General features: G+C 40.2%; 1 protein-coding gene across 1 annotated transcript in view; it reads right to left on the bottom strand.

Annotated features, from left to right (window-relative positions):
• THSD7B (thrombospondin type 1 domain containing 7B) overlaps window positions 1-12874 on the bottom strand; it is a 759963-nt gene that overhangs the window by 403127 nt on the left and 343962 nt on the right. Inside the window, exon 9 of the mRNA XM_028148195.2 lies at window positions 5463-5578. Coding sequence (XP_028003996.2) covers window positions 5463-5578 — 116 coding nt within the window. The remainder of the gene's footprint in view (window positions 1-5462; window positions 5579-12874) is intronic.

Below are 12874 nucleotides of genomic sequence, written 5' to 3'. Positions count from 1 at the left end.
AAATGAAAAGGCTGCAGGCCCCAAGGACTTCACTGTCTTCAGAGAAGAAACAAAATACATTCAGAGAAGAAATCAAGTGCTAAAATGCAAGCCATTCATTTGGGGACTCAAGAATGAGGACTAGTTACTTCCAGCAAGAGGAGCAGGATAAATTGAATGGAGGAGGCAAACGTTTACACCTGGTAGAATGGACAAACAGTAGAGACTAAGAGAAAGATATTCTAGATGGAGGGTCATTCTGATTTTCCTTACTACCTTCCCCCATGGCACCATGGATTTCTGCAAAGCACATACCACGTTTTGTTAACTGCATAGTCATTTGGGTAATGTGTTCAATCGCTCTATCTTCCTCCACTAAACTGTGGTCTCCATAATGTCTAGATGTGCTTTTCAGTCACCACTCTATGCATATGTAGTACCTAATCTAGCAAAGTGCCTAGAACACAGTGATTGTTCAGCAAATGTTAACTCCTAAATGAGTGGTCAAGAGACTAGGATTCCACATGGTTTTGCCATTTATCAGTTTTGCAATCTTGGGCCCTATTTCTAAGTCTCTGTATCCTCATATGTAACATGGGGTTATGATCATTCTTTTCATATAGGGTTGAAGAAAGAATTAAATAGGATAATGTATATCAATGCTACAGGTATTACTAATTTGGTAGAAAAAGGCAGTGATATGAAGCCAAGCCAAGACAATTAAGTTACAATGATAGCTTGTTACTAATAAGAGTTAGAACTGGTCCAGCTTTGTTTTCTGTAGTACTGTACAGGCTCACTAGGCAAGGCAATGTAGCAAGTTTAATTTAAACCAGGTATCTTTGCTTCTATTGGACCAGGTGACCAGGATTGCTTTCCTTGAAGATCCTCATTTACAGAGCAGGACTCATGGAACAGCTGTTCCTTTGTCATCAAATTGTTCTGACAGTCAATGAGATAGTGCACATGAAAGCAATGTGTGGCAGGACTGTAACATGCGGAGCCTGTTAACAAATCCTATATAATAAAAGTCTAGGAGGTCATCACAAGATGGCCGCCATGACATTATCACAAGATGGCCACCACAAGATGGCCACCACAAAGATGGCTGCCATCATGTCATCACAAGATGGCTGCCACAAGATGGCCACAACAGATGGTCACCACAAAATGGCCAGCAGGGGAGGGCAGTTGTGGGCAATCAGGCCAGCAGGGGAGGGCAGTTGGGGGTGAACAGGCCAGCAGGGGAGAGCAGTTGGGAGTAGTTGGGACCACAGGGTAGGGCAGTTGGGAGCAACCTGGCCAGCAGGGGAGGGCAGTTGGGTGTGACTGGGCTAGCAGGGGAGGGCAGTTGGGGGCAACCAGGCCTACAGGGGAGGGCAGTTAGGGGCGATCAGGCTGGCAGGGGAGGGCAGTTGGGGGCAATCGGGCCAGCAGGGGAGCATTTAGGCGTCAATCAGGCCGGCAGGGGAGTGGGTAGGGGGCGATCAGGCTGGCAGGCAGAAGTGGTTAGGTGCAATCAGGCAGGCAGGCGAGCAGTTAGGAGCCAGCAGTCCTGTATTGTGAGAGGGATTTCTGACTGCCGGTTTAGGCCCGATCCCTGGGGTCGGGCCTAAACCAGCAGTTGGACATCCCCCAAGGGGTCCCAGATTTGAGAGGGTGCAGGCCGAGCCTGAGGGACAACCCCTGTGCACAAATTTTGTGCACTGGGCCTCTAGTCTTCTTTATAAAATTAATTTACTTATTTTTAAATTATTGTACACATGCAATATTTTATGCATTTCAGATGTACAACACAGTGATTCCACATTCATATACCTTACAAAGTGAACACGGCAATAATCCTAGTAATCATCTGCCCCCATACAAAGTTATTAAAATATATTGACTATATTCACTTGCTATACCAGGCTTCAGGTTCTTGAATTGTAATAAACAAACCAGATGAGCTGTGCTTAGGAATATGAGAAATAACTTGTTGTGAGATGAATACAGGCAGGCCCTGGAGTCACAGAAATCTAGATCCCAACCGTGGCTTTGCCTCTGACATGTTGGGTGATCTTGGATCAGTGATTTTATCTTTTTGAGCTGGGTGTTTCTCACCTGTTAGTCATGTACAATTAGACCTACCTCCTGGGGCCATTGCCAGAAGTAAAATAAAATCCCAGCTGGTGATACTGTGAACTCCAGGTCTCTACAAATGTATATCAATCTCTGGCCCAGAAGGAAGTGGAAAGGAGGACGTGTGTGGACTGAGAATGCTTCCCTATCAGCTACTGTTTTCACTAACATATGCTGTGAAGAAGTGTAGGTATGCCAACTAAGAGTTCCAATCTCTGAGCAGCAGTTCTTATCAGTGGTCTCCCTGAATGTGGTCATGAGACTTTAAAAATAATGTTCCATTTATTTTTATTTTCTTGCCAAATCAAATCCACTTCCCACTGGGTTTTAGTAGAGACAGGCAGAAGAAAAGAAAAAAAAGAAAAAAAAAAAACACCCACATAGGAGGAAAATTTTAAAAGAAATTAAGAGAATTATATCTCTCTTTTTTCCCTATGAATTAAGAAAAGTGTCTTTTATGAATTTTATTAGCAGAAATCCTCAGTTTAGTAGGAGTATGATTGAGAAATGTAACCTCTACAAGTCCAAGTGTTTATAATTCTTCCTATTAAGTTTTTGGGAATATTTACTAGTAGAGAACTAGGACTTTGTGGTGATCTGTGATCTATGGGTTTTAAATTACAGACTAAAGGAGGTATGTTGCCCCTAGTGGAATCAAAGGGGCGACATGCCTCCTTTAGTAAAATCAAAGGCACCTATACTCTGTATTATGAGACATGTGCTTGGGCCATATATGTGAGATGCACATCTTATTTCATTTTTCAAAGAATACTGCGAATAGGTAACATCCAAAATGTACAGAGTTGAAAACTGAGACTTAGGTTAAGTCACTTTCTGGAGGAATGTTATTAGGTTATTACATTCTCTCCAACATTATTTTGAGGACATGTTTCAGGCCCCAAATCTTGATCTCTCACACACAGTAGACTCCTCATTATTTGGGAGTAAATTAGTACTTTATTCTCTACTTCCCAAGCGGACAAACGTACAGATGAATCTGTGGGGAGAAAGACGGGATCATGTGTGCTTGAAAGGAGTAGGTAAAGAGAAAGGGTGGCGACAGTTTGCCTTTGAGTAGAAGAAATTCTCAAGTCCAGATGAGGAGATGTTTGACTTGTTTGAAATTCTGAATGACCCATACAGGGGTGGGCAAAAGTAGGTTTACAATTGTCCATAAGGAAAAATATGTAATACAAGAATAAATAATAATACAAGAACAAACTTTGTTTCACATACCCACAACTGTAAATCTACTTTTGCCTACCCCTCTACTGCTCCCAAGGTGTGAACTAACAGGAGGGTAAATAGAATTGAAGTGGAAAGCCGGAAGAAATCTGAAAATTGAATCTTTGCTCCTCCAAGTCCCTTGGCTGCCAGGCTGTGAAAAGAATTATCCAGGCTTGAAAAAAGTGGAGGCCAAAAGAGACCACAGAGGTTTAGAACTATTTTTATTTCAATGCCAACATTTAAATAATTAAGTGACTTTCTGGAAATTGGAGTAAAATTTAATATTGCTAGAAAAGCAATCATTTCACATGCCCTATGATGTCTCCATCCTTAGCCAGTGCTAGGAGAAGACCCCTGGGTGGCAGAGGGATTTTTCTTGAGTGTAGAATACGTGCAATAGCAGTAGCTGAAATAATCTGTGGCCATGAGGGTGCCCCGGCTCAGCAAAACTAATATACCTCCTGAGGGTCAGCAGGACCTAACTGCTCCCCCATCAATATCTGGCTGCCAGTGGGTACCCTTTTTAATTCAGTCATTTCCTTTCTTATAACCATTTAGCAAAGGAATTATGCTTATCTTTCATGGGAAAAAAAACTAAAAGAAATAGTGGAACCTCAGTAAAATTCCACCATCACAGATTATTTTATCTTCGTAAACTTTTCCAATATTTATCTTTAAGAGTTGGTATGCTTTGCGGGTTCATTACTATTAAAATTCAAAAAGCCGGTTTCGTAGATGCTGGCTTCCAAATGGTTCCAAATATAGATTATTCTTCTGTCCTACTCTGTCTGGAAATGGCAGCCCCCTGACTTCTCTGAACCAGCCCTGCTCATTCAGTTCACTCATGTCAGAACTTCATTCAGAAAAGTACGTTTTGGAGAATTTCTAGAAGAGATTGTTGTTCCCCCCTTTGAAAGATTAGCTAAATATCTCACTGTATTTCCAAAGCTCTTTTATATTCAATATATTTATTTCTGATTCTATCCATAAGCAAAGCTCACTGGATGCTGCTTCATTACTGCTTTGACAGTCATTAAGAAAAGGAGATGGCAGTTATAAAACTTTGCACAGGTGCCCCGTCACTGCTTACCGAAACACTGATGATGATCATCTTCAGCAGCGGTCACCACCCTTTTGCCAGTCACTGGGAGGTGGTTTGAAATGGCAGTCAGATCTATGCCAATGTTGGTCACATGGTCATGCCACTCCCAGGAAGATGTGTGAGAGTCAAAGTACTACATTTGGTTGATCCCAGATTCATTGACCTGGGATTCTGCACAGAAAGATGTTAATGCTCTCAACCTCTGTGATGGATTCCCTCTTTGCAGAATGACACTTTTTTCCTTCCGCCAGGAGGTTAGTGCAGCAACAGCGAGGGCCATACCCTGCTTCAGAGGACATGGCTATCAAGCGAAGGCCAGGGATGTGTGGCTGAGCCCCAATTGACTCTGGGCACTAAGGTTAATATTCTCTCCATCCTTCCTTTTCTCGGATGTGCCTTTTCTTACTGTGACAATGGTAAGATCTACAGGTCCAAGGCCAAGGTGTGAGACTAAGGAAGAGCAACTACATTATTAACTCCTGGTCTTAGGCTTAAATGGAGCTTTGAGGCTAGGACCCTTTATATTTCCATGTGGACTAGCTCATCAGGGAACCGTAATAAATATGGGGGGAAAGTCCTGTTCTAAGAAAGAGGATCATGTTACCGAAGTGCTTCTGTGTGCTTATTAGGACTTGGTATTAAGGATTCTGGGTCATAGTCCTATAAATACACCCGGGGGACCAAGCGTAACCATTAAAATAAAGAAATACAAATGCACACGGGAGCAACAAATAAATGGTGATGGTGATGATGTTTTATAAGGAACCACATATGAATGGTTCCAAATGCCACGCAGGGTTAGCAGAAGATGAGTACTCCTGTCGTGCACACCAGTGAAATCACGGCACATCACAACCGAATATGTTTTCCCTGCCTAGTTCCGATGGATCTGAAATTCAAGACTTCATTTACCAATGTGACAAACCTTGTTCCCAGGAAGGGTGCCCCCGTTCCACATTCTCTCACTGTTTAGCGGTGGGGAACACAAGCACGTGGTTAGGAAATAAGGCAGAAAGAAAAAGCATCCGCCTACCTGGCTGGCACAGCCTCGGGCAGGGCGTCCACTCGCTGAAGGCGGTCACAATGCAGTCTTTTCTGCACGGGAGGAGGCAAGGGCGCACTGTTTCAGGGCGAGTGGAGTCTGGACATCTGTCAATGTGAAGAGACCATATCAGTGCCTGCTGGGGAAAGTAAGTGCTTTAACACAAAACTGTAGGAGACAGAAAATAGCGCCCTGTTGTTTTTTTAGAGGCCAGGAAAGACAGACCCAGAGCGGGGAGCTACTGCCCAAGGGCTCTCAGGCGGAGGCAGAGCAGAAGGAGGCCTCAGCTCTCTAGTCCCAGACACCACATACTTTCCCCCAGACCAGGAAAAGCACAGCCCCTGAAACTAACCAAAGACAAACGCCAAGAGGGGTCTCCCTAGCAGCATCAATTCAAACAAAACAAAAAAATTGATTTTTTTTTTTTTTTTAGAATGAGCACATATTTTTTAAAGTGTTTTATTCAGGGTAATATATCAAATCAGTGATATCATTCAAAATGAAGAGGAAAATGCAAGGAAATATATGTCTATTTACAATAGTCAGGTGTCTCTTTAGAACCTGTAGATTGATGAAGTGGAGTAAGCAAGATATGACAGACTGCAAGTAACATATATACTGACTAGCATTAGCATGAGAAGCACTTCAATGATCTTGTTGATTATTCATTTAATGCTCATCTTGGGATGAAAAGTAATACAAATAGTCCATGGATTCATTTCACTGGGAAGAACTAAAGTCTCAGAATATGGCAAACAAGTTTTTTTTTCTTTTTTTAAATGATAACATAGGGCTAAAAACCACATTTATTATCTTCTAAAACAATGATATGCCAGGAGGAAAAAACAGAAAAATACCTCATAACATGTTTGCACTTTAAATTCTGTTCCTCATAAGTTTCTAATACAAAACCGAGATGCAGTATGCACAAAGCCTGATGGTGTGAGCTTTGGTATTAGGTGCCCAGTGCAGCATTGCGTTTTGCCTACATTCTTTCATTTATCCCTAATGACAAAGTAAAAGGCACTATGATCTTCCTTTTCAGATGGTACCACTGAGGTGCCAAAGCCACCTGGGGACAGAGTACTTGAGAAAAATTATAAAGCACCAGGTCTAGCAAGTTCAAACAGACAATTAAAAGTCCTTCCAGTACAAGAGAACAGAAGATGTAGCAGATAAAATTCACAAGAAAATACTGGATTAAAAAAAAACAAAGAGGTAGCCCTGGCCAGTGTTTCTCAGTGGTTAGAGCATTGGCCCATGCACTGAATGGTAGGGGGTTTGATTCCCAGGCAATGGCAGGTACCTGCCTTGCAGGTTTGATTCCTGGCCTGCTCAGCGCATGTAGGGGAGGCAACCAATCGATGTGTCTTTCTCACATCAATGTTTCTCTATCTCTCTCCCCTTCTCTCTCTCCCTTCCACTCTCTCTCTAAAAAAAAACAAACAAACAAAAAAAAACAATCAAAATTATATCCTCAGGTGAGGATTAACAATAACAACGACAAAAAGAGCTGATGAGAGTGTGAAGATTCAGATGAAAGCCCACCAATTGATTTACAAAATTACAAATATGCAAACACAGAGATTGTCCAAATTTCAAACACTAAGAAAAAGTAAGAGAAGCGATGATAATGGTTGAGGGAGAAGAGGAAGGAAAACAGATTATCCAAGAAGAAAGAAGAATCTGATTAATATTAGACCTCATGAATTTACATAGTTATAAAAATGAAAACATCTTCTTTGTTTTAAATCGTTAGAAACAATACATAGACAAAACATGGGAGATGGAGTCTGGCTGTGGAACAGAATGTACATGATATTATTCTAGCACTCATAAGACACAGTGGGCAAAGGACCGGAGATGGAAGGGAGAGAGGAGGAAGTGTAGAGGAATTAGTGTGAATGGGCTGCATTCATTGTTTGCATGAGATGAATCAATGAATGGACATTTTAAACTGAGAAATGAAGAGATATATAAAGGATATCGGAAAAAATATATCATGTAGCATTAGAAACTAACCCTCAGAAAGGGAGAACAGATAAGATATTTACATGGGCTGGCCCATATTGACATAAAGACACAGTGGATAGATAAGAAACTAATAAAGCTGTAGCCGGAGGCAGGGCAGGGGAGCAGGGGTATCTGAAGGCTTCCTGTTGTTACTATTATATATCTCCTTGTATATTGTTAAGATTTGTAAACCATGTGAAGGCTTGCCCAGTCAAAATAAAGGGAGAGGGAGGGAAGAAACCTGTAACCACTATTAAGAAGTGGTTGTATCTGGGATGTGGGGTACTAAGCGAAGGAGATAAGTTGGGGACTGGTTGCTTTCCATCATCCGCAAATAAAATGTATTATTTCAGTTCTATTATAGAGCATAACATTTCTTTGATGAAAATGGAAAATATACTCACAGAAAATGAATTACTCAATTCCTTATAGTGGCATTTTTATTAATTATGCTTAACACACAAAAGCCTGTCTACCAAATAGTTCAATTCAATGAATCTAACAACAAAAAGAAAAAAAAAAAGAATATCCTTAGAGTGTCTTTATTAGCATATAGTGTTATTTAAACAAGCTACTCTGGTAGGAAAAATTTATGTCATACTTTAGTAGAGATAGCAAAAAAAAAAAAAAACCACACCAAAACAAAACAACTAAAATCATTCCCAAGTTCTTTATTCACACTCTGAAATATACTGAAATTAAACTGAATTGCTGTGAATTCTAACTCCTCTCCAGCCTCTCCTGGTATTTGACTGGAAATGATAGTACAACCTGAGTGAAGCCAACACCCTGTGTGCATAGTGGGGCAGGAGGGCCCACAGCATCCTACTGCACACTCACCCAGACACTCAACAGAGCTGAGAAATGTGTGGTGGTAGCTGGAGACATGCTGCAGAGGCTGGCGTGCTCTGCAGGGACGTGGCTCACTTCCGTTACGAGTGAGAGGTCATCTTTCTAGGGTACTGATATCGTCTGCTTTATTTAAACTGTTTTAGCATCACTCACAATAATCACTCACTGAGCCTAATGTCAACTCTCCACAGTATGGCCCCCTTTCTCTCCGTGTTCCTCCACTAGGCCCATAAGAGAGAAATGGTATCTCCTCAGTGGCAAAGGTCAAGATGCTCAGGTTATATTGCTTTTAAAGAGTCCATGACCTAAAGGCTTTGTTGGAATGTCTACGGCTTCAAGGATCATCACATTTTCAATATCCATGAATTTCCTCTTAGTCTTTAAAAATATTCTCTTTGACCATTAGCAACTTATGTGCCCTCCCCTTCTAAAAACTACAGGGTTTTATTTTCTGTACTCTTGTATTGTCACTGACTGAAAAAAAGACTTTTGACATATTTTGTGCTGCTGTTTTGTTGTGTGTGTGCAAATGCACACACAAAATACATACACTAACTTTGAATGCTTTGATCTTAGAACTCCATCTTATGTCATAACTTAAAAATGCCAGATCTTAGTGCATTGCAAATATTAGTAACAGTAAGTCAATGATTGAATAGTATCCTATGCTTTTGGAGCCTGAAGACAAATCCCTGGGAATATTGACAAATTTATCCAACTTTTTCCAAAACAAAATTGAAGCCTTAAAGTGCAAGGAAACATGGATTCACTTTTTAGAAAACCAACTATGACCCTTGCCTTTTGTCACAATTGGTTGTGTTCTTGATAAAAGGATGAAGGCATCTCAACTGAACACATATATTTTCCTGGACTTGCACTGGCGTATTCTATAATGATTGTTTCTCGGTCTCCCTGTAGGCCAAATTTCCTTATAAGCATTGTGAGGAAATGTATTAAATTGAGCTACGAAGACTTGTCACTTTTCAGTTTGCCTCCATAATCAAGATGCAGACACACAGTGTTCCATCTTCTTGAGCAGACCTCCTACCCCAGGACTGATGTTCCAGCTCACTCAGCTAAGGGGGCAAACCTGACAACTGTTTAAACATTAAATGTTTCACTGGAACTTTATATTCCTATAGCTCACAAAATGCCAGGGGTTTTTACATTAAAGGCAGAGAGTGACTTATCAGGGCCTTTGGAAAGCTTTGAGTTGTGTGTTTTTAATCTTATTATTATTTTTCTACATTGCAGCTGAAAAAAACAACATTGAATCATGAAGCAAACCAAACAAAACCCCGAAAATATACCAACAAGCTCTCACTTCTGTTTCAGTTGTGCCCTAGCTAGTTCTCATTTTCTGATATGATCAGTTCTATTCCTCATACAATGGTAACATTCTCACCTACACAATTGCATGGAAACCAAAACACCAACCCAGGGAAGCAAGAACTTGCAAGGAATTCTGTGCATCCCAGTGCAGTGAGTTTAGAGATAAAATGCATTATGTTAGCTGATCCAGTCCATGGAGGCATGCTTCTTTCATTGTACCCCACGGCCACTGTGTTTTAGGAGATTTTCCTCTCCTTTCCTTTTTCTCTTGCCCCACCCCCACTTCAAGGATTTCACAAATGGCAGGGGATCTTTCTCCACTGCAATGGCTTTCACTTAAAAATGAACAAAGATATTTATTTTTTAAAAGGGCAGAGAAAAGGATATTTTCTACTGTTGATAATCTCACTATCTCACGATGTGTTTCACTGGACAGTATATATTATTTTCTTAGCTCAATCTCATTAACCTCAAGAATTTTAATTGACTTGACTAAAGTCAATCAGGCTCCTTATGTTTAGCAGGATTGTTTGGAGATGTACAGTAAGAATTACAATTAGGGTAAGTCTCCAGCCTCATTAACAGTGCAAAAAGTAATTAGTAATATCTCTGTGAGTGTGTGTGTGTGTGTGTGTGTGTGTGTGTGTGTTAGGGAAAACATCTGTGCAATTCATTTTTCTTGTTGGTAAACTGAACAAAATTGGAGGTTATTCACTGGAATAATAATAGTTTAGTTTCACTTACATAAATGTTTAAAGAAAAGTATATTCATTTGTGAATAATGTTTTAAACTATGAACTTGTGTTCTTGTGATTTGGGGGGGGGCATAAAAATATCATTGAGTTAAAAGTTGAGTAAGTTGATGTGCTAGACTTTAATTTAAAAAACCTGTCTCATTCAAAGTAATTATGAGGATAGAAAAGGAAATAGAGTGCTATTTGAACATATAATCCGACTTTTCATGCCCAAATAGCCTTTACAATGTAATGATAATTTATTTGCTAAATGTCAGTCTCAATTCCAATGCTTTTTTGCTAAGAAAGAAACAAATTGTATTCCCGTCAAGGAAATTGTTATCTGTTGTGATTCAGAACTAAGCAACATTTTGTCAAAGGTAGGAGATCAGAGTTCAAGTATGCAAAAGGTTCTCATCACTATAAAGAATATTGTTGTATATCATGTAAGGCTTATTTCCACATCTAGGACCTATTTATTTTTATTTGTATATCAAAGTTAATATTTCATGTATCCTTTTTTAAGCAGTTGAATATTTCCATTATAAAAATAACATTATTAAGGCTGCAATCCTTTCCAAGATAAAACGAGTTCTCTTCATACCTTTTTAAGCCATTTAGGATTTTACCATAACCTCAGTAATTAGATAGTCACCTCAAGTAGGTGATATGTAAACATTATTTCCATGTTTAGCTATAACTAACTCCCATGGATACCAGGCGAAGGATACCAGGCAAGTTTCAACACACAACTGACATAATTCGATGTTAAAGAAACATCACGAGCAATGTAGCAATGGATGCTAAACAGGAATAAAATTTATGAGTTAATAAGAGCAGAAGGCCACATGTATGATCTCTTCATTCCTCTTCACGGCAGTCCCCTTTGCCAAAATTTATTATGGTAGATAAAATATATTTTTGAGGCAAATAATAAACATCATCTACTCTCATTTTTCTCTAGTTTATATCCGAGCCTTGGCAAGCACATAGGTCAAGTTAATTCATAAATTCTAAAATGCTTATAGAACACTAATACACGCCCAACACTGGTCTAAAGTCTGGGGTCCTTACAGTCGAGAACATCAACCCCAGCGCTTTGGAAGGCACAGTTGGGGGGTGGGGGGAGATGAGGTCTTCCTGACCGTGCTTCACTTCAAGTCACAGTTATCTTCAATTACACTCCCAGAGCCAGCTGCCCATCGGCGGCTCCACTACCAGCAGCATCTGGCCAGTTTGTGCGATCTCTGCCACCAGCAGTTCATTTCCCTTAACTGAACGTCTATGACGTTCCTTACGCAGGGCGAATGTGGTTTCCATGGCAGTGTGGATGAGGCCCAGAGCCTGTCATCATGGTGCCCCAAGATGAGATGAATCAGGTGTCTGAGTTGCCCATGGCAGCAACACAAATTGGATTGAATTAGGCAGGAGAGCAAATGCACTTGCCTTGGTTGCCAGGAAAGGCAGTGGTATAATTAAGGGCGATGGGACCAGGGCTTAATGCTGCCAGGATTTGTTCTGCTTCGATTTCTGCTTCTTTCTGAGCATCAGCTTCATTCTCCTCTCTTACTTTTTCCACCAAGCCTAACCAGGCTATGGAAACTCTCAATTCATATAGTTAGAGCATCAGGAATAGAAAAAGAGACGGTTTCATTTTCCCATTTTGAAAATTCCTTGGGAACATCTCCAACTTGCCTAGTGTGCACCAGTCCATCCTGGTGACCACCACTCCTGTGGCTGGGTGGGGTCTTCACCACAAATAGGGGACTATTCAAACATGGCCACTTGGAAACCTCTATGGATAGGCCAGTTAGCCAGTCTCTGCATACTGCATAGGCCCTTCACGTTTTCTTCCCCACGAGATTGCCCGCATGAACTTGAGGAAGAGTTATGTCTCTTTATTTGGTCTAGAGATGAAACCTCTGCAGCTGTGCTTTCTACTCAATTACACTTTTTTCCTCCAACACTTGTAATTATTCCTGACCCTTTTTTAGATCTGTATCCTACTCTCCATGTCCAAAATCTCCTACTGATTTTTATTCATTTATTTACAACTTCATGTGCCAAGTACAGTGTCCATGAGATTGTAAACCTGCACAAGGGAATGAATTAATATATTCAAAATGGCCGCATAGGTTTATTTCTCACAGCAGAAAAGATCAATGGGACCTAAAGAAGAATAAAATACAACCCTATAATTTCAAAGTTCAAACCTGCCTTCATGTAGACCTAGTCTTTGCATGATTAAGAGTCAAAACTATTGAGATCAGCTCTAAAAAATTGAATTACTCAAACAGATTCCCTATTTGTGGGTCTTATTTACTGTTATCCATTAACTAATACACATATTATAACTTAGTAAAGTGTTTACCTTTGATAAGACACACTTCTTAATTTTTAAGAGTCAAACAAGACAAAACAAAAATGTATTACTCTAGCACAAACTGAGACATATTCAGTGCTTAAAAAAAA

Source organism: Eptesicus fuscus, chromosome 11 (genome assembly GCF_027574615.1).
Source record: "Eptesicus fuscus isolate TK198812 chromosome 11, DD_ASM_mEF_20220401, whole genome shotgun sequence".
In the NCBI taxonomy this organism is placed as follows: domain Eukaryota; kingdom Metazoa; phylum Chordata; class Mammalia; order Chiroptera; family Vespertilionidae; genus Eptesicus; species Eptesicus fuscus.
The sequence above is the reverse complement of the archived record's forward strand: the minus strand, read 5'-3'. Positions and strand labels throughout refer to the sequence as shown.